At 44.1% G+C, this 21,314-nt stretch overlaps 1 protein-coding gene across 1 annotated transcript in view; it reads left to right on the top strand.

The window, feature by feature from the left end:
* AFF1 (ALF transcription elongation factor 1) overlaps nucleotides 1-21,314 on the top strand; it is a 145,834-nt gene that overhangs the window by 14,299 nt on the left and 110,221 nt on the right. Inside the window, exon 2 of the mRNA XM_080925477.1 lies at nucleotides 2,474-2,530. Coding sequence (XP_080781603.1) covers nucleotides 2,502-2,530 — 29 coding nt within the window. The 5' untranslated portion in view covers nucleotides 2,474-2,501. The remainder of the gene's footprint in view (nucleotides 1-2,473; nucleotides 2,531-21,314) is intronic.

The raw sequence follows: 21,314 nt of genomic DNA, 5'->3' as shown, positions 1-21,314 counted from the left end.
TTCCCTTTCCTTCTTAGTCCTGTCGAGGATGCTAACACAACCTGCAACCTTGGGCTGATGGCTTCAAACCTAATCTTATTTGCAAGATGGGATATTAGTGTGTACTTCAGAAAGTTTATCATACTGTTTATGTGAAACACCGTTTTTCAAAGGGCCTAACATAACACTAGGCATGAAGTTGACATTCAAGAAATGTTATTTTCTTCCCTCCTTCCCATAATAAACCTATGCATGTTTTTGTTTCCTTCTAAAATGTTTTGAGTAGCAGCCTCAAAATTCATAGTAATGTTTGGCTTCTAAAATATGCTATTTTGTTCATTCAGGTTGGAAGTTAATGAAGAATAATTTTTTTCTCTCTAAAATAGTTTTACTCTTTCAGAATGTTGTATAATACATTTTGAGCACTCCAAACTTCTTCCAGATCCATCCCCATCTACCTACCCCCAAACTTCAAGTTCTTTTTTTTTTCTCTTGATTTCCCATGAACTTCAGTTTGTACTGCCCTATGCTACTATGTGTGGGACTCATCCACTGGAGTCTAGTCTACCCACCCTGGAAAATCTACTCTTTCTTATTGAAAACTGCTTGAGCACCTCAGTTAGGGGTGGGGCTCATTTTCTACCCCATACTGCAGTGTGGGTTGGCTTGATATCACCCAGGTCTTGTGCAGACATCTTAGCTGCTGGGCTGATGAGTAGTCCCTTCAAGTCTGAAAGACTTTGTTTCAGTCTTCCCTGGCCTCTGGCTCTTGTAACCTTTATGTTCCCTCTTCTGAGATGTTCCCTGAGCCTTGGGGAGGAGGTGTGATATAGATGACCCTTTTGTATGCAAGCACTCCACTAACACTTGGTTTCTGCACTTGACCCATGTGAATTTCTGGGTTAACTACATTCTATTGCACAAAGAAATTTACTGATAAGGTCTGAGAGCTGCACTATCTATGAGTAGGGAGATACAACTTTAGATACCTTGTAATAGAGATACTATGTAACTTAGTTAGATACTCTATAGCAATACTAGTAGGGGGTGAGCTGGATGTGGTATACATCTTTAATCCCAGCACTTGAGAGACAAAGGCTGATCTCAGAGAGTTCTAGACCAGCCTGATCTACGTAGTGAATTCCAGGCTATCAATGGCTGGGTAGTAAGTGCCTGTTTCAAATATAGCAGATCTGTCCCTGTAACCTGTGAGCCCACAACCATGGATCTTGGGCCAGATTTACAGTACCAAGTGTGTTCCTTCCTGTAGAGTGAGCTTAAATCTACTCAGAAACAAGTAGGTCACAGCATAGTTGTCTACTGTTGTATCTGTGAGCTTTTTTTTTTCTATTACTGGTCAGTGTTCCAGTTCACAGGATTTATAAGTGAATATGACCATTGATATATTTTTTTTCCTCTCCCAGCAGCCTGCACAGCACCTTCCAGCATTGGGAAAACTGGCCAGTTCTGGTCAATACCTGTAACAAGTGTGTCTTTAGCAATAGGGTCTTACCAGGAAGTCCTGGTAGGCAACCGAGAGCAATGGCAGTAGGCTGTACTATTTTGGGGGAGTTACTTTATGGATACCCCTGGCCAACAACTTAGGGGGAGGTATCCCACTGGGTCAAATTAAATTCCATATAAGTATATGGAAGTATATAGAAGAGAAGATTCCTGTATGTCTTTTTCAAACATCCTTAGTATTAGTTGACCCCCCCAACACCTTCTGCTCTACCCTCTATCTCTCTCCCAGCTTAAACCCCCTGGTATCATCCCCCTCGCCTGTCATGCCTCTGCTCTGCTCTCCCTCTCCCTTAAGATCCTCCTCTTCCAATGGTCTCTATTTACTCTCCTGTGCTTCAAGGCCTTTCCTTTCTGAACACACAAATGTGTGATTTGTTTCTCAGAGATACGTATGAGTGAGATCATGTGGCATTTGTCTTTTCTGGGCCCCCATTATTTCGCTCAGTATGATGTTCTCTAGTTCAACCTTTTGCCTACAAATTTCATTCTTTCATTACAGCTGAGCAGAATTTCATTATAAGTGTTTGCCACATTTTCATTATCCATTCGACCTCTGAGGGGCATCTTAGGCTTTCCCCATGTTCTAGCTGTTGTGGATAGAGCACCGACTGACATGGGTGAGCAGTCATGTGGATTAACATGGTTAAGCACACATGTCTGCAGTAGGAAATAGAATTCTTTGGGTATACGTCTAAGAGTGTGCAGTGGAGTCCCACCAACATCTGTTGCCTTTCATTTCCTTAGTCTTAGCCACTCTGACTGGGTTAACATGACATCACAGTTTTGGCTTTCAATTCCCTGATGACTAAGGATGATGCGCATTTTCTACAGTATTTCTTAGCCATTTTGTATTTGTGAGGAACCATTTTCTCACTCAAATGTGAGCTCTAAATTTCGTCATCTTGGTGGTTGCAAGCTGGGTGTAGTTTACTAACGGGCGCATGTGTAACAGTTGCTGTTTTTCTTCCAGATGAGCACCTTCCACTGACCCAACAGCAATGGCTTTTAAGGACAGCAGCAGCAGCAGGTAAGTGTGGAGTCCAGGATTCAAAAGAATTTAAGGTTGAAAATGACATGTAACGCTACAATCTGATGTCCTAAGGAGTTCCAGCTGGCATGGTGATACTTGTACTCTAGAGTCTTAAGCCAGCTTAGACCACATAGAAAGACCAGCCTGGGCTCCATAGCAAGGCCCTGTTTCAAAAAGCCAAGCAAGTGAGCTGAGTGTGTGTGTGTGTGTGGTGGGGCGGGGGGGGTGCCTTCAGTCCCAGCACTTGGGACGCAGAGACAGGCAGATCTCCGGGAATTAGTGGGGTGTGATGTAATTCCTGGGCTGGGGGGCAGTATCAGAAGTTCAGTGTCAAATAGGAACTTACATGGAGTGAGGGAAATGTGGGTCTGTTAGCTAGATCATCAAATTCTGTGTTCAGGATACTGGCCTGAGCCTATGTTACTGGCTTTAGGAAAATACCCAGCCTAATGGATGTCTTTATGTGTGCTTCCGTGGAGAGAACTCTCCAGTACTTGATTTTTGTCCTCCCTCATCTCTTCTACTTGGCATTTGCAGTGCAGAGACAGCTGTTAATTGTGTAGTGGTGTGTGCTCTGTACTAACTTTTGATACAGTCTTGAAGAACACCTCCAGGGATATCCAGAAAGAATTTTCAATAACATGGTTAAGTCATTTAAATTAGCTATTCAAAAACACATAAAAATAAAAATAAAATGTGACTCACACCACTCAGGATTTATTAATAAAAAATAGAGCCTGGGAATTCAGGACCAAGTGTGATCTTCCTGCTTCCTCCCCTTTGAGGGAATTCAGTGTTGTGATCTGGCAGTCCTGTTGTGAATTTTAGTACATTCTCTTTCCCTACAACAAGGACAACACATAATTTTGGCTCCACATATGTTTTATATTTTTGCATAAATGTCTTATCCTTTATAGATTGGTTTTGACTGTACTTCCAAAGGTCTTTCCTACTCCATGGCTATATTCCTAGCTGACACTTAAGTGGCTTCAGTTTTTTGTTTGGTTGTGTTTTGTTGTTTTGTTTTGTTTTTTATGAGAATTTGTAAGCTGGTGGCATTCATGGTGGATCTGGTCTACATATGGGCTTTGGTTGGCTCTTCATAGAATTCCAAGAGGATGATCTGAAGATACTTCATGGAGCAATCTAGAGATTTGAAAATTTTAGGTTTTAGGAACCCTGGAATGTTACTCAGATGGAATGGAATACATGTGATTCAGCATACATATTCTCTTTCTAAAAGATGTGTGTGTGTGTGTGTGTATACATGTGTGTATGTACATGTGCTTTCTCATATAAGTTTAGGTGCTTCTAGAGGCCAGAAGTGTTGGATTCCCCTGGTTCTGTTATGAACTGTGTGTGTGTGGGGAGGAGCTCTAGTCTACTACAAGGGCGGTGTGTGCACAACCATTAAGCAATCTCTCCAGTCATATTTTGTCTTTAAGAGTTTCATGTAGTCTGGAGTGGCCCAGAGCCCAGCTGGCTCTCCTGACCTTCCTGTCTCCACCTCCTGCAGTCTGGGACTATGAAGACTTAACGCTCTGTGTGGGTTGAGCACTCAGCTTTTTTAGGCTAGACATCAGTTTCTCTAGTCTGATTCCCCCAGTGGCTTTCATCATGCCTTTGTCAGAATGTCAAGATGATGATCCCCTTAGCCTACAGGTTTATAAGACTTCTCCCTGCCAATATACTTTGTTGCTTGGCTCTGCGCAAAGTCTTGATATTTCTCTGTTCTGTATAATTAATGCCCAGCTATAACCATCTGGTCAACCTGGGTCCCCTAACATTCAATGTTTTTGACCTTTTACTGTTTTGATCCATCTGTAAATACAGCCTTAACTACACGTTGCTGTTATTATTTTTTTTAGGACAGGGTGTTTTGCAGCCCTGGCTGTTCTTGATTTTCAGACCAGGCTAGCCCCAAGCTCAGATCCACCTGCTTCTACCTACCAAGTGCCAGGATTAAAGTCATGTGACACCATGCCCAGCTAAGTCCATTTATAAATTTTTGTATCAACAGTTCCTTGGGCTGGAGAGATGGCTCAGTGGTTGAGAGCACTGACTGCTCTTCCAGAAGTCCTGAGTTCAAATCCCAGCAACCACATGGTGGCTCACAAACATCTGTAATGAGATCTGATGCCCTCTTCTGGTGTGTTTGAAGACAGCTACAGTGTGCTTATATATAATAAATAAATAAATCTAAAAAAAAAAAAAAACAGTTCTTCATGTTGTAGTGACCCTCCTCTAACCATAATTCTTAATAATCTTAATTCTACTCTGTGAAGAGAAGTAATGCAGATATATGCATTTTCTGATGGTCTTAAACACCCCTGTTGAGAACCACGACTTTAGATAGAGAAGCTCATTGAGGAGGACAATGGATGTGTGTGACTAGCGAGCTCAAATTCAAGCCACATTTTAAATCACCCCTCCTTTAATTCATGCAGTTTTGACTGGAGTTTCTAATTGCTTTTTCCCCTCTTACTGAAGCAGAAAAAAATTTTTTTTATTTCATTCATGGGCTTGATTCTTATTCTTACTTATCAATCACTATAACTCCTCATTTTCTTCTGTGAATCTTCAAGGTAAAGTTGACATTTTTCATACTGTGTGTTAAATTATCTTCTGGGATTGGGCTCAGGTGCAACACTGGCACCGGAGTGAAGCTGAAATAAATATTCAGGAAATATTTGCTTTATAGCTGAGGGAAATACATTTTATTTCAGAGTTTACTGTATCCCAGCTTGTTGGGGTCTGATTTAATCCATGAAAGGCAATACTTCTGTCTTAGAAGTCGTGCTGAAGTGTCTCAGTGTTTGGGGAACCCAAAGGGCTTGTATTTTGTTATCTCGGATCTGGTCAGTGGTGTCTTCCTCCTGCAGAAAACCACAATACTGTGTAACTTAATAGTGAAGAGTGCCAGTTACTGAGGAAGCTACAAGGTATGTAGCAGATTAACACCTATTATTCAGACGGATTTTTCCCCAGGGCCTGTAAACCTAGGGCTGAAGCGCTACATACTTACTAAAGAGATTAATGGCTGTTAACCATGTTTTGTTTTGTTTCTGGAAATAGTGATTGGCTTGGGCATTGTAATGAATCCACACCTGGAAATATGGGATGGGAGTGTACAGACAGATCCAGGGTTTTCCAAGTGAAGGAGTTTCTGGCCTAATTCACAAGCTGCTGCTTGCTGCTCCCGGCACAAGATGCAGCTGATTGGCCGGTTTTGGTCACTGTCCCTGGAACTTTAAATGAGTTGATGCGTTTGATAAGGTGTTTAGTTTGGGGTTTGTCCCAGATAGGAGGGAATCTTCTTTTTTTCTTGGTTTACTGAAGGATTAGTTAATCTGGGTGTGGGAAGTGGGGATTAAATTGTAGAAAAAGAGGTAGTGAGTCATTTCCCAGTAAGATCATATGACCTGTCATCAGAGTCATGACAGGAACTGTGGGCAGGATCTAAAGCCTGACACAGTTACAAAGGCAGGTTGATTGACTAACTGTTAGAGCCTCAGTAAACCGGCTCAGGAGGCGTCTTGTGCTGTGTGCCTGTACTGTCTCACACCCTCACTCTGACACCAGTCTCTCACCCAGGCAGCCTTCCTTCTCCCTCAGCTGGGCTGATGGTTCGGTTAGCAGTCAGACCCTAGACAGAAGGGTGAGCCTTTTCAGAAACCTATTATTCCTACCTACAAACAAGGTACACAGCCATCGGTAGCTAGTGTTTAGACATGTGTGATAAACTTAAGGTATAATTTCCACCCGTTTTAAGTATACACATTAATACTTTTAACCCAGATTTATTTTTTTTAACCTTTTCTTAGTAGCGTGCATTCATTTTTATCACCAAATAATAAGCCACTGTATCTTTCTCTTACTGTTCCTGTGCTTTTTTTTTTCTACTGTGAACTGTGTGCACGTGGGGTTTTTTGGAGGGTGGGTATTTAGGAGACGTGTGCGCCTGTGAGGCAGCTGTGTCCAGAGTCATCCTTAGATGTGGTAAGCACACAAGTCTTTGAGCCTAAGGCGGTTTCATATTTATTGGCATTCGGCCTGCCCCCTGACTTCGTCATAGCCAGAGGAGTGCTGACACCTGGACGCTGATGACGTAATCTAGTCCCTGCTCTCCATGCGCAGCACGCTGTCCGGGCCATGCTCTCTGCTGAGGAGTGGATGGCGTGTGCTTGGATTCTGTTGGATGCTAAGGGAGGAAGAATCCTTTGTGTCTGAACAGCTCAGCTGTGACCTCTCTTATCCTGTGAGATTGGTTGGGACCTTCCTTTAGAATTCAGGGATTAGAGATAGAATTGTAATACCACTTCCCCCCGATTTTCACAAGTTTGGGGTATCATTTCAAATCGTGATTTTGGATTTCCGTTCTCATCTTCCTGAAAACAGCAGAGGCTCAATGAGTGTGCGACTTGAGGCCGGAGTCACCTGAGCTTGCTGTGAGAGACGCAGAATGCCTTGAGTCCCAGCACTTATGAGTCAGAGGGTGGAGGGTCTTTGGGTTTAAGACCAGCTTGGTGTGCACAGTTCTAGGGTGGTTAGGACAGCAGAGACCCCGTCCCTAAAACAATGAAAGTCCCCCTGTTTCCCTCTTTCTGTCTACCCCTTCAGACTCCTTAGCTGCTTTAAAATTCTTTAAAAGAAAGTTCCACAGGTCAGACTGGTGAAAGGGGTTCTAGGTACCTTGTGCTATCCATTGAAAGTGAGTGTAGCCCCGTGTTTTCTTTACACTCTACGTTGGGAAAACAACCGCCTTGCCCTAAGGGAGGAACACTGGACGGATCTGTAAGGTTAGACCCCTGGGGCTTTTCTAGGAAAGTTGTTCCAGATGGGTGGCTTATAGCCGGAGGTTGATCTCTGGGTGGGGTCGGGGAAAGTGGCTGTTCTAGGCAGACCAAACTGGAATGCACAGGGGTGTGCTGGAGACTTGAGAGAGAGAGAGAGAGAGAGAGAGAGAGAGAGAGAGAGAGAGAGAGAGAGAGAGAGAGAGGGAGGGAGGGAGGGAGAGGTCTGTGAGGTCTGTGAGGGCTTCTCTCACTTCGAGAAATAGGCAGAGGTCATGAATTTTTTTCTGACAGTAGGCTCTTACTGGGGGCTGGGCATCGTTTGCAAGTGAAAGAGTTGCAGTCGGAATCACAATGGACTCCCACCCTTTTCACTTCAAAGTGTAAAAGAATCTCCTGGGGCTGATAAATGGGGGCCTCTCCACTCTTACTTGTAAACAAAGCTGCAGGATGACCTCTAGGATTTTTGTTTTGTTTTGTTTTTTACTTAAAAGAAAATGGGGTTTCCTAGCTGCTGCTCCGGAAAGTTTGCTTTTCTTCCTGGAAGATCAACCTTTGTTAAAGTTGTAGGCTGGGGAAGAGGTTACCTACTCACTGGCTCTCAACTCCTGGGAAATCGCTCCCTGCAGGGGTGGCCCTGCAGGGATCCTTTTTGTCATTACTGTAAGACTAGGCTTAGTGGGATTTCTGAGTCCTGCAGTTCTAGGAAGACTAAGAGTTTTTAGTTCACTCCCTCCCCATCCAACCCCAACACCAGAAGAAACACTCACTTGCAGGACACCAAGCTAAGTTCTAAGGAAAACAAGCAGTATGCAAAAAAATGATCCAAAAGTAATTGTCAAGTTTTCACTCAAAGACTGTTTCTTTTATGTAGTTACAGGACTTTGCATGTGCTCAAAACCTTTAGCTTGTTGCTGGCACTGAACCTTTCACTGTGCTGAAAGAGACAATGCCAAGGTCACATTTTATGCAACTCAGACATGGATTGTTGGCCCTACGGAGGGCACACACAACCCTGAAGGCTAGGGCTCACCCTCTGTAAACTGCACGGTCCCTTGCTTGGCTTCTCTGCCCCAGCTCTGCTGGTCTCTGCCGGGGAGGCCAGAGGTTGTCTTTCTTGACTGAGCAGCGCCGAGCAGGGCTAGCCCAGCACTGGTCACCTGAGAATTCTAATGCTTTCTTGACTTGGCAAATATTTGGTAATAGTCCTCTGTCTGTGTTCTCTACTAGCTGGAAGAGTGGGGAAGGGGACAGGTCCCAGCTGGCTAAGAGCTCAGAGTTCCTGCAGGGCTGGCAGCGGGAAAACACAGCCCCACTGAGGTGTGTTCAACTATTTTCAAGTCCCTCTCATCCATCTAAGGGGAAGGGTGGGTGACACCTGCTAGTTAGATATGCACGTCATTGGCTATGCACACCCAGTGTTTAGAGCACTTTTCTCTTTACTAGGCTTTGGCTAAAATTCAGGGCATCCTGGGAAAATGCTGCATCACTGACCACTGTCATGAGCCAGTAATATTTACTTGAGCAACTAATATTTAATGGGTACAGCCAGGCTCTGGGCTATATTTCTTAAACACCTCTCCTTTCCTCCCCCCCCTCATGTTTCTTTCTTCCTGTTTTTATTCAGGGTTTCATTCTGGCTCTGACTATGTTCTCATCTCAATCTTACAGCGCCTAATAGATTTACATTTCATCTACTATAAACAAACAAATTAGTTGATTAGTCTGGGGCAGACAGTCAAGTTACCTTTTTAATTTTTATTGGTATTTAGATTTTTTAAACAAGACCGCACTATAGCTCCAGGTGGCCTGGAACTCAGCAGCAACCCTCCTGCCTCAGTCTTCCAGGTGCTGGGATTACAGGCAGGAAGCACCATACCTGTTTTAAGTCTTACAGTTATTGGGCCCCTAAGACCTCGACTCAAACCCAACTACACATTAGCTGCTTAGGTAGTAGGAGTGGGGGAGTCAGGGAAACACTGCATTCTGGCTTGCCTCGGAGAGATTTGTGCTAGATCTTTCTGGCATCAGCTGTCTTTTCTGAAACTGTTAACTGGATAGCAGGTTGTTCCTAAGGGATTGTTTCAGTAGGGCTACCACAGTCAGAAACACCTTTCCTAGTGAAGGCACAAAACTGATTACCTGGGAGGGAGCTCAGGAGGCTAAAGAGCCATATGGCAGGGCAAAGATGTTAGTATAAAAATATAAATAAGGGAGGAGGTGGCTCTCCTGCCTAGATTCTCCCAGAGCTGTACACACACACACAGAGAGAGACACACACACACACAGTTTCTACCAGTTTCACACTCATGAGGTGGTGTTTCGCAGATTGCTTGCAGTCTGTGCAGCCACACACAGGTGCCAGGTGGTGGCCTTGCAGATCAATCAGTCTCCCAACGGTTACACTTTGCAGCTGCTCCTCTTTTAGACTGTCAACATCCGGCTGGGACTTACTTTCCTCCAGTGGCCTCTTGATGCCTGAGATAGGAAATCTCCTTAAGTTAAGAATGGGGTACTGACTTCCAAGTGGGAACTAGTGCTTCAGAGGCAAAAGTGCAAAACAGAGCAAAAAATACATTTAAACAATTTCCTTCACTGGGCTGTGTGGTGCTAGCTTGGTCTAAGGTGAGTTCCAGTACAGCCAGGGCTACGTAAAGAAAATCCTGTCTTGAAATTTCTCCCCTGAGATGTATAAAGCTGGCAAAATTATCCTCTCTAAACTGTTCCTTTATTTGTACAGTAAAGATACGGTTAAGTGTGTGTGTTTAAATCCCAGCAGATTGAGGTCAGTTGGGTCTTTATAGTAACTTTCAGGACAGCTAGAGCTACATAGTGAAGCCTTGTCTTTTTTTTTTTTACACAGAAGATGCATATTAATTTTATTTCATACTTCCCTAGCAAACAATGTATTTGTCATAAGGAAATATATTTGTTGTGTTTTTGTAAATAAACAAATATTTTTTTAAAAAATTTTAAACTTTATTTTAAAAAACAAAGATAAAAGAAAAAATTTAAACATTTTTGCATAAATGTATACAAATACAATTGTGCCAGTGCTTGGCTTTTTTTTTTTTTTTTTTTCTTTTTTTTTAAGGTTTGATACTCTGCATTAAGGTCTTACTAGTTACAATGAGAGGCCTTGTCTTAAACCAAATGAAAACAAATCTAGCAGATGCTAGTTACATTAATGGTACATTAATAATAATAATAATAACAACAACAACAACAACAACAACAACAATGGTTGTTGATGATGATATTTTGAGACAGTTGCTTTAGCTGCTCTGGAATTCACTGTAGACCAGGCTAGCCCAGGAACTTACAGACAGCTACTTGCATCTGTCTCCCCAGTGCTGGAATCAAAGTTGTGTACCACTGTGCCCAGCCTTAAATTATTTTTTAAAAGCCTGTCGGTGGTGGTACATGCCTTTGATCCCAGCACTTGGGAGGCAGGTAGATTCTACATGATAATTTATTTTTTCTCAAGGAAATAACCAGAATTAAGCTATACATTCAACAGGCCTGTGCAGAGACCCCAGTGTCAAAGATGTCCAGTTTGAATAGGTAAGACGTTTGGGGCCACTGGGAGTTGGAGAGGGACAGGTCTGTGCCCTTTTGAAGCACCTGCCCAAGCTGGCATCTGAGTAACTAGGAAGAGATGTTGTCATTAGGTGTTTGCCCTGCCATGCTTCAGATTTCCAAAAGAGTTAAATTCCATTTTAAATTATAATATGCACATTTGTTTCTCTGCCCTGTTGAGGACTGAGGCTGACATGGAGGTGGGTTGCTTCTAACAGGATTTATTTGCCCTTTCTTGTGAAAATCAATCCAAAAGTTTGTTGAGTTAGTACCTGTTGCAGTAGGTATTAAAAAGTGGTAACCTTTTATCCCTCTCTAGTGCCGGCTCCCGAGGGGCCATCTGGCACTGCAGGGATCTCTAATTTGGCGCTCCATGTCATCACCTCTAAGAACTCAGGCAGGTTCACTCCACCACGCCTGCTGCTTCTGTTTCAGATGGACTACGATCGCTCTGGTGTGTTCCTTTCCTCCACTGCCCTGTACAACCATCTCATATCTATTAACTTATCAAACAGTTTTACATGTTAAATTCTCAATCCACAAACCCTCTACACAATAAGCTTACAACCAATGGACAAAGATATAAACTGCCCATCTATATGAGATAGATTAGATGCATAGAAACTCTTAAAAATAATCATAATAACCTTATCATAGCTAGAGATGAGCCAAGAAAAACATACACATCGGATTCCATCTTTTTTCCTCAATCTCCTCCTCTCCCTCTCTTCTGCTCCTCCAGCCTCTTTGCCTGCCTATCTCTCCACTGTCCAATCCCTATTGCCTTAACATCAACCTACAAGTACCTGGTTTGCTGGTTTGTATCAAAGCCTGTTGCTGTGAGATAATTATTTCTCGTTGACAGGACTGTTGACGACTGTATTTTAAGGCCTGGGTATGAAATGTGTGAACAGTGACCTACTTGTCTTTACTGAGCTTTTAAACTAAATTAAAGTTCAGGAAAGCCTCTTGCCTGAAAGTCACCTGTAAGTCACTTAATATCGGGAACAGCAGTGACGGTTCTCAATCTTTGGGTCACGACCCCACTAGGGGTCGAGTGACCCCTTCACGGGGGTCACATCAGGTATCCTGCATACTACATACTTGTGTTACTGTTCATAACAGTAGCAAAATTACACTTTTGAAGTAGCAACCAAAATAATGTTATAGTGTGGGGGGGTCACTGCAATGTGAGGGACTGTGTTAAAGGGTCACAGCTTTAAGAAGGCAGCACTCATCTATGTCTAGTTTGTCAGTGTCACGTCATGATGGGTGTCCTGTCTGTGGTCAGGATGCTCAGGCTAATGTTCAGATTTCTGCATAGTTGCTACAAGAAAAATGGAAGGGACGGTGTATGTTGGGTTTGGTTTTCCATCTTTCCCTGTCATAGAATTTTTGAGCCTATAATTTTGAGAACAACTGTAGACCAAATGTCAAGACCACCCATCTCTGCTTGGAAGAGATATGTTCTGTGATGGCATCTAGGAAGTTGATAGTAATAGAATCATTAATGTGCCGATGGGTAATTTGGGGGTCTTTTTAAAAAATAATGTGTCTATTACTGTTTTGTGTGTGTTGATGTAGGTATGTGTGAGGGAGTCATATCTCCTGGAATTTTGGAGTTACAGACAGTTGTGAGTCTCCATATGGGTGCTGTGAGTTGAACCTGGGTCCTCTGGAAGAGTAGCCAGGTGACCTGTGCAGGGCATGTGGTGTGATACATATCAGAAGGACAAGCTTGGAGAAATTTGCTTGTGTCTGTGGTTTGATCAAGTTTAATTCTGCTTTTGGGTTTTTGAGACAGGGTTCTCTGTGTAGCCCTGGCTGTTCTGGAACTTTCTTTGTAGACCAGGCTGGCCTCAAACTGAGAGATCTGCCTGTCTCTCTGCCTCCCAAGAGGATAATTAAGGTCCATGAGAGGTTTGGACATAACCCAATGGAATCTGCATGACTTTCAGGAGATTGGAAGAGGATTGGTTGGTAAATTAAATGTAAAACAGATGTCAAGAGTGACCCATTTAGTCCCTTGGCTTTGCTACCTGGAGATCAGGATAAGGAAACAGAAAACAGGTTAAGTGGTGTGTAATAGGGGTCAGAGGATAGATCTGTGTAGTTGGTTTTTCTCCTTCCTTTACTTGGTGGGACCTAAGTATTAGACTCAGGCTTGGACCCAGGTGCCTGGAGCCAGGGAGCCGAATTATTTGTTTTCTGTCTGGAGTTCATTGCAGGTCAGTGCTTAAGATACATATTATTCTATAGGAAATGGATCTCAAATGTGCTGAGGTTTCCAAAGACAGTGAGAAGGTGGGGATGCCCAGAAAGAGAAAAGAGTAACAGTTCAGTGACAACTTAGTAAGAAGCTGTGCAGGATCGGGGATGTGGCTCAGTCCAGAGGGCTTTTGCTACAAGGAACAGAGACAGTTAAGGATATCAACTCTTTGTCTCTAAGGCAATCACTGGTTCTTAACCTGTGGCTCGTGACTCTTTCACAGGAATTGTCTGATGACCTGTATATCAGATGTTTATATTACAATTCATAATAACAAAATCACAGTTATAAAGTAGTTAATGAAATAATTCTATGGTTGGGGGTCATCACATAAAGAGCTGGATTAAAGGGTCGAAGCATTTGGAAGGCTGGAAACCACAGCACTGAGGGCTAGCAGTCTCCCTAGATATGGTACACAATAAATGAATAAATAATTTTAAAATGAAAGAAAATTGACTTCTGCCATCAGGAATAGTTATGTTCTCTCTCCCTCTCCCTCTCTCTCTCTCTCTCTCTCTCTCTCTTAGGATTTTATTTATTATATGTAAGCACACTGTCACTGTCTTCAGACACACCACAAGAGGGCATCAGATCCCGTTACAGATGGTGACCATGTGGTTGCTGGGATTTGAACACAGGACCTCGGGAAGAGCAGTCAGTGCTCTTAACCTCTAAGCTATCTCTTTAGCCCTTTTTATTTTTAATCTGTTTCTGTTGTTAATTTATTTTTGTTTGTCTACTCATTTATAGACAGTGCCTCATGTAGCCCAGGCTGGTCCCAAAGTTTTCCAGAGATAGCCTTTTTATTCCTAATCTTTTTGCTTCCTCCTTCCAAGTGCTCATATTCCAGGTGTCTCCCACTCAACTCCTCCCTCTTTTTTTAATGCCTGGATTTAGAATGTTTTGAAGTAGAAATTGACATTCCTTCATAGTACATTGTAGAATTTTTGTAGTCATGCTTGTTGGGTTCCTGTGATGGGCAAAGATCTCAGGAACAGGACACTGGTGACCTTTCAGAGGGCTTTATACCGAGGGGGATGGGAATTCCCCACTCTTGTTAAAACAAGCTGGTCAGTGGGTGGTAGGCGAGCTACTGGGAGAGATTTATGAGCAACATCCTGTTCTGGAACCACTGCTGGGGTGGAAGAGGGGGAACAACTGCTATATAAATCAGGAAGGCAGCCTGGGGTGGCTGCAGAGTCTGAGGATGACCCCGCCGGTGGTCGCTGTTCTGTGTACCTCGTGGCTGAGGGCATGCTGTGGGTCCGGCTTCTGAGTGCACACAGGTTAGTTGTGGTTCTGAGTGTTGCTGGTTAGGTGGGTCCATTTTCATAAGGAGAAAACAGAGGTGAGCAAGAGCCACATGTAGTCTTATAATTGGCTTTCTGAATTGTGAAGAAAAAGAGAGGTGAGCTCTTTGGGAGGGAGGAGGAGACTGTGTGTATTGTGCTGGGTCTGATATTGAGCCCATCCCTCCATAGTCACCTGCTTTGTCCCTTCCATGGTTTGCAGCATCTTTGACTCAGTGGCAGGGGGTGTGTGTAAACCCTAACTTTTTAAGAATTTATTTATTTTATGTATATGAGTACACTGTCACTGTCTCCAGACTCACCAGAAGAGGGCATCAGATCCCATTACAGACGGTTGTGAGCCACCATGTGGTTGCTGGGAATTGAACCCAGGACCTCAGGGAAAGCAGTCAGTGCTCTTAACCGATGAGCCATCTCTCCAGCCTAACATCTTGATGAGAGCCTTGACCTAAGTCACCCGTCCTTCAGTGAAAGATAAATCAGTCCTTCAGCAGAAGAGTGGATTTCAAGAACGTGGCTCAGCAGTTGAGAACACTCTCTGCTCTTTCAGAATCAAGAGTTCAGTTCCGAGAGCCCACACCAGCTCCTAACTGCCTGTAACACCATCTCCAAAAGGATCCACTGTCTCAGGCCTTCATTGACACTGCACTCACTCCAGCCAACTGGGACGCAAACATGGAGTTTTCTTTTCCTTTAAAAAAGGATAAGGTCGGAATGCAGCTGGGTTGGCAGAGGGCCTGTCTAGCAAGCACAAAGCCCTGAGTTTCATTCCTCGAATTGTATAAACTGGGTGTGACAGTTGTTCTAGGTTGGCAGCAGGAGCCACAGGCTATTCCCAGCTAGTTCCAAGATGGCCGTGGGTTTCTGGGGTTCTTATAGGTAAATGTGCAGTCATGCCCTGTGTTTGAAAGTCAAAAATTGAAGTGGAAGGATCCTAATTTTTACTGGAAGTGAGATAATTTTTTGTCTGCCAGGTGTGGTGACACACCCCTTTAATTTGGAGGCAGAGGCAGGGGAAACCTGTGGATGTAACTTTCAGGATAGCCTGGGCTATACAGAGAAATTCTATCTTGAAAAACAAACAAAATAAAACTACTATTTCCTTCTAGATAAGTGTACACGTCGTGGGTTTGGGGGTAGAATGATTCAAGTTGTTTAATATAATTACCCTTCCCTCCCCCATTTATACACTTAGGGTCAACATTTGTGTGTTTTAAATTGTGGATAAAAGATTTGCTTTATAGGTAAATTTATGATGCTACTCGATAAACTATTTTTACACTGGGCTTTATTCCCAGTGCCATGTGCCATCTACACATGCATGTGTGCACACATTTACAAATGTTAGTTAATAAATGTCAAAGGCGAAGTGTTTATCTTTGACTCCCTTTAGAAAACGAGAATGTTCAGTTACTGTATTGTCACTGATATAGCCCCAAAGGAGCAGCTCCTTTCAGCTCTTTTTCTTGGAGCTTTCACCTCATTGTGGCTTGGCCCTTATGACAGTTCAATTTGTCATGGGTTGGTTCAATATCTATATGTAAGAGGCTTGCTCACCCCACGTTGGGTTGGCCGGAAATCCAACAGAGGGCATGAAGGAGAGGTAGACTGAAATTTGAGCCTCCATATCTCCTTTCACAGACACACCCAGGGACCTTCCAGACTCGAGGTCCCATTTCCTAAAAGTGCTACCACCTCTCAGTGGCTCTGCAGGTGGGACAGAGTGTCAGGTGGGCAAGGAAGCAGCAAAGTGGCAGCAAGACCAGAGAGAGCGTTGAGGAAGGGACCATGGTTCCTCAGGCCCAGGATCGGTGGGATGGAGAGAGGGGTCTGTAGGAGCCTTTTTAACCGGACATGGAAACCACTAGGTCTCTTCCAGAGAGGCAGCATGTCTGAACAGGCCTTAGGCTGTAGTAGGCAGTGGGGAAACCCCCTTGAGGTGGATGGGAGTCATACTTCCCTCTTACTTTACAAAGAAGTCAGAAGTAGAAGGAGACCATTCCAGGGTTGGGGCTGGCTCTGTTCCCAGTGTCCACTGTTGTGTTTTGTAAAAGGGCAGGAGGAAGCACCCACCCTAGCAGCTTGGCCAAGGTGTTCTAAGGAATCACCACCATGCAGCAGGCCTACAAAGAAAGGAAGCTTATTGGGAGAAGGGAAGGAGATGTGGAAAAGGGGCAGAGGCAGAGAAAAGTAAGGGGGTGGGTGTGGGGAGGGCAGAGAAGGACAGAAAGAGAGGGAGAGAGGAAGAGGCCATGTGGGAACAGAGAAAGGGAAGATAGATAGATAGATGGATGGATGGATGGATGGGCAGGTGGATTGATGGACAGACGGACAGATGTAGATAAGAACAATCTTCTTTTACATCTAGCTCCTGGCTAGTACCAGGCAGGCAGAGAGGCAAGCTGTTGCTAGGTAGCTAGTGAGCAGGGACTAGAGGAATTGCTAACAATTCTCCATTTTCATTTTAATTAAAAATGAGGAAGTTGGGGTTAGAGAGATGGCTCAGCAGTTAAGAGCACTGACTGATCTAGAAGTTCTGAGTTCAATTCCCAGCAACCACATGGTGGCTCACAACCACCTGTAATGAGATCTGATGCCCTCTTCTGGCCTGCAGGCATACACACAGGCAGAAAGCTGTTTGATGTACACATGATATTATATATATTTTAAGACAATCAAAGGAAACTTAAACTCTGGACCTTGTGATTATGATAGTTGATTGCAGACTGTTGGGAACACCGAGTAGATCCTGGTGGACTGTGTTTGGGGATTTGGAGAAAGGCCTTGTAGTCACCGGGACTGAGTTCCCCCCTAGGGGAGAGAAGCAGATGGCTGCTCTGGAAGAGTCTGGAGCATATTCTACTGCAGGAATAATCGGTTATGTCTCCCAGATCAGGGGAAGGAGGGAGTGGGCTCAGCTAGAGAAAAAGACTAGAGACAGAAAGGTAATCAGTGACCCACACTGAGACCAGGGAGTTAGAAACAAGACAAGTTCATAGATTTCCAAGTATTAGTCCGAGAGACAGTACCACTGCATCTTCCTTCCGTAACTAACTGCAAGTGAGCGTAAAGACACCCTTGTGACTGGTTTAAGTGAAGCACTAATTGAGTGTGTTTTATTAAGATGTACTGTTTTGTCTGAAGCCCTGTGTTCAATCCCCAGTACTGCCTACAAACTGGGTGTAGTGTCACATTTCTGTAATCCCAACACTTTGGAGTTAGAGGCAGGAGGATCAAAAATTCAAGACCCACTTGAGTATGTAGTGAATCTGAGGCTAGCCTGGGCAATTAAAAAGAATCACTATTTCTTTGTTTTGAGACTGAGTCTGGTAGGCTTCGAACTCAGAGACCTACTGGCCTTTGCCTACCTATTACTGGGATTCTCACACAGAGAAATACTGTTTCTTTTTATAGTGGTCTCTAGACAGAATAACCCAGCATTAACTTGCTAATGCTGGCTTTGAATTTGCTGAGTAGTTGAGGCTGATGTTACCGGCATTTCTCAGCATGCCAGGTTTGCAAATTTAAAATTAGATTATATCTCCCGGTCATTGCCTAGGTGGGACAGGGACAGTCTCTAGAGAAAAGGAAGTTTAAAAAATCAAAGGAATGTGGGAGAAAACGGAGAGATAACAGCACCAGCTGGTATGGGAGGTATGGGAGGGGTCAGAGTCTAAGGCTCTTGACCTTGGTCACGGGTCTTGTAGGAGCGCCTTTGGAAGCTTTGAAGATGGGAGGGAGGCAAGCTAACTTGGCAGGCTCTTGGTGCAGTGGATTAGCCCTGGTGAAGCTGGAGGTGGGAGACCGGTTAGGTCAGGTCCAGTGCCCATCACACCTGGCTGCCCTGGCTCTGCTGGGAGGGGTTTGGAAAGTGTGGCTTCCAGGTGGTAGACTATAGGAATAGCCCGCAGAACGGCTTGATATTCGAGTTTAGCTTTACCCCGGCTTCCCCCAATCTCTATTCCAGAACTGCCTTAAATTCCTGCATTCTTTGCAGCAGATAGTGCTATTGTTGAAAACTTTGAATGTGCATAGCTTGGGAGAGAGTGCAGGCTTTCCTTGTTTCTGGATGCGGATTGACCTGTAAGAAGAAAGGGAACCTCTAAGGAACATGCTGGCCTGAAGGTTGTCTTTGGGATCCTCCATTTTAGAGGGTTGAGGCTTTCCTCATGGGTGCCAGGAGGAGCTAAAAGCTGATTACAGAGGATCAGGGTGATCACCGAGGCTGAAGATGGAAACTCAGTGCAGAGAAAGCTCCTCTGCTGTGTGTTGGCCCAGGGAAGAGGCAGACACTAGAGAACTAGAAGTTCAGGGCCAACCTATGCTATCGGTCAGGCTGGAGCGCACCCAGCCTATACAATGCCGGCCACAAAAACAAACAACCAAATGATGTTCTCTCTCTCTCTCTCTCTCTCTCTCTCTCTCTCTCTCTCTCTCTCTCTCTCTCTTTCTTTGTTTAGCCCAGGCTATCCTTCAAACTCCTGGAAACCCCTGGGTACCTGGGAAGGAAGCCTCACCCAGAGTCTGCTTGAATGTTTTTTAAAAAAGATATTCAAATAAGAATGTTAGATAGCAATCAAATATGTATAAATTGCCCTTGAGTTTAACCTTAATTCCCAACCTTTAACTATCTTAAAAATCTTAAACAAGATTGTGGACATTGTTTACAGCCAAAACTTTGTCTTAACTCCCTTGTAACCTAGAACTGTAAGGATTCTTTCCATCCTTGTGACTCAAGGTTTTATCTTATCAACATGTTTTCCTATCTAGAGTACCTCAGAAACCATCCTAGGATTTCATTTACCAAAAGAAGAAAAGGAAAAACCATCCTTAGAAATACTGAAAACAAGGCAGGGCATGGTGGTGTATGTCTTTAGTCCCAAAATTAGAGAGCCAAAGGCAGGTGGATGGAGCTCTTTGAGAATTTGAGTATATGACTTTTTTAAGACAGGGTTTTCCTGTGTAGCCCAGGCTGGCCTTAAACTTAGATCCATAAATACTTTCATTTCATGCCTGGACTATTACTCTTTATATTGAGTTCCTACTCTCTAGATCTACTTACTGAGATGCTGTCTCTGAGTTGGTCCTGTACTGAATTCCTGTATGTACCCAGAACCACACTAGGAAGTGTTGCCTCAGCAACAATAAAACTATTTTTTTTTAATAAACAACTTTGAGCCAGGCAGTAGTGGCACATACCTTTAATGCTAGCACTCAGAGGCAAAGACAGGCAATTCTCTGAATTCAAGGCTAGCCTAGTCTACAGAGCAAGTTTCAGAAACCTTGCCAGGGTTAGGATTAAGGTAAAAAACTAAAATGAAACAAATAACATTGCTTCAGTCTGTGTTATCTTGAAATGCTTTGTAAATTTAAAATTTTTATTTTAAAGATTTATTTATTTATTTATTATATATAAGTGTACTATAGCTGTCTTCAGACATGCCAGAAGAGGGCATCAGATCCCATTACAGATGCTTGTGAGCCACCATGTGGTTGCTGGGAATTGAACTCAGGACCTCTGGAAGAGCAGCCAGTGCTCTTAACCACTGAACCATCTCTCCAGCCCCAGCATTTTAATTTTATGTGTTGTGTTTTGCCTACATTGTGTATGTAGGTGTACTGTGTGCTGCTTGGTGCCCACAAAAGGCCAGAAGAGGGGGCATCAGATCCTCCAGAATTGGAGTTCCTGTGGGTGTAAGGTACCATGTGGGTGCTGGGGACTAGACTCCTAGAGAGTAACCAGCTCTTAGGCTTTCTCTGCCCCCAGCCTCTTTAAAAAGAACCAGCAAATGAGAAAACCTGTGATCTAAGGTTAGGTGCTAAAAACAAAATGAATATGAAACAGACCCATGGCCTCCTGCTTCCCTTCGTGGGAGAGAGCCACCAACACTTTGCAGTTGACCTAATGAACAGCTGGAGGCTTTATGCAGCTCAGGTGAGCTTGTCCCTAGTTCTGCTGGACAAAACCAATCAGAGGGTACAAGTAGGAAGGATAGAAAAGTCAGGTTTAGATGAAGAGGTGGCGTGAGGAAAGTAAATAGGTAATTATTACAGGGTCACAGAAGAGCCCTGGAGGAATGAGGAGAGAGAAGAATCCTGCCTTCAGGGTGGAGTTCAGTGGTGTGTGACCAGGAGGGCTGGGGGGGTGGGTGGGGGTGGCTTCTTTAGCTGTCCTGTTAAGAGGAAAGGGTTTGGTGGTACACAGAAGCATGGCTTTAGTTGTGTTCCCACAGTGCACAGTGTGTTAGTCTGTGCAGAACCCAGTAAGTCCACAGCTGGCTGGTGTCATACATACCCTGTGGCGCGCTCTTGCCTAATGGGTGAACGAGATTACGGTTGTTTTGTTTTCCCAGTTTCTCAGAGCTTCTAGATTCTTATCTGTAACCCTGGAACATCAATAGCGCCACCCGGCTTTGGAACGTGTAGCACAGCGCAGCGACTTCCCAAGAAATGCAGTAGCTGAGGGCGCCTGTCCCATGAAATGACCCTGGGCTCTTGCACCCACTGCCATGGTAGATGTGAGGGAGCCTCTGGGCTTCTGGGTTTTAGAGCACCCGAGAGAGCGCAGGTGTTGTGCTGAGAGCTGGAACCAAGTTTCTGTGTGTTCTCTGGCCTCACCCTCTTCTTTGCCTCCTGCCTAATTACCCGTTCCCTCACTCTGGAGAGTTCCCACAGCCGGTCAAACTCCATGGCGTTTTCCCACTGTATTTGATTTTACGGCTTGTGTTCTTGTTCAAGATCGAGCCCCTTGGGGTGTTACAGACCGCGTTAGTCCTCTTCACATCCCAGTGCCAAATGAATGCCTAGCGCTGGCACATTCTGGGCACTTG

Source organism: Micromys minutus, assembly GCF_963924665.1.
Source record: "Micromys minutus genome assembly, chromosome: 11".
NCBI lineage: Eukaryota > Metazoa > Chordata > Mammalia > Rodentia > Muridae > Micromys > Micromys minutus.
Note: the sequence above shows the minus strand (reverse complement) of the source record. Positions and strands in the feature narration are given on the sequence as shown.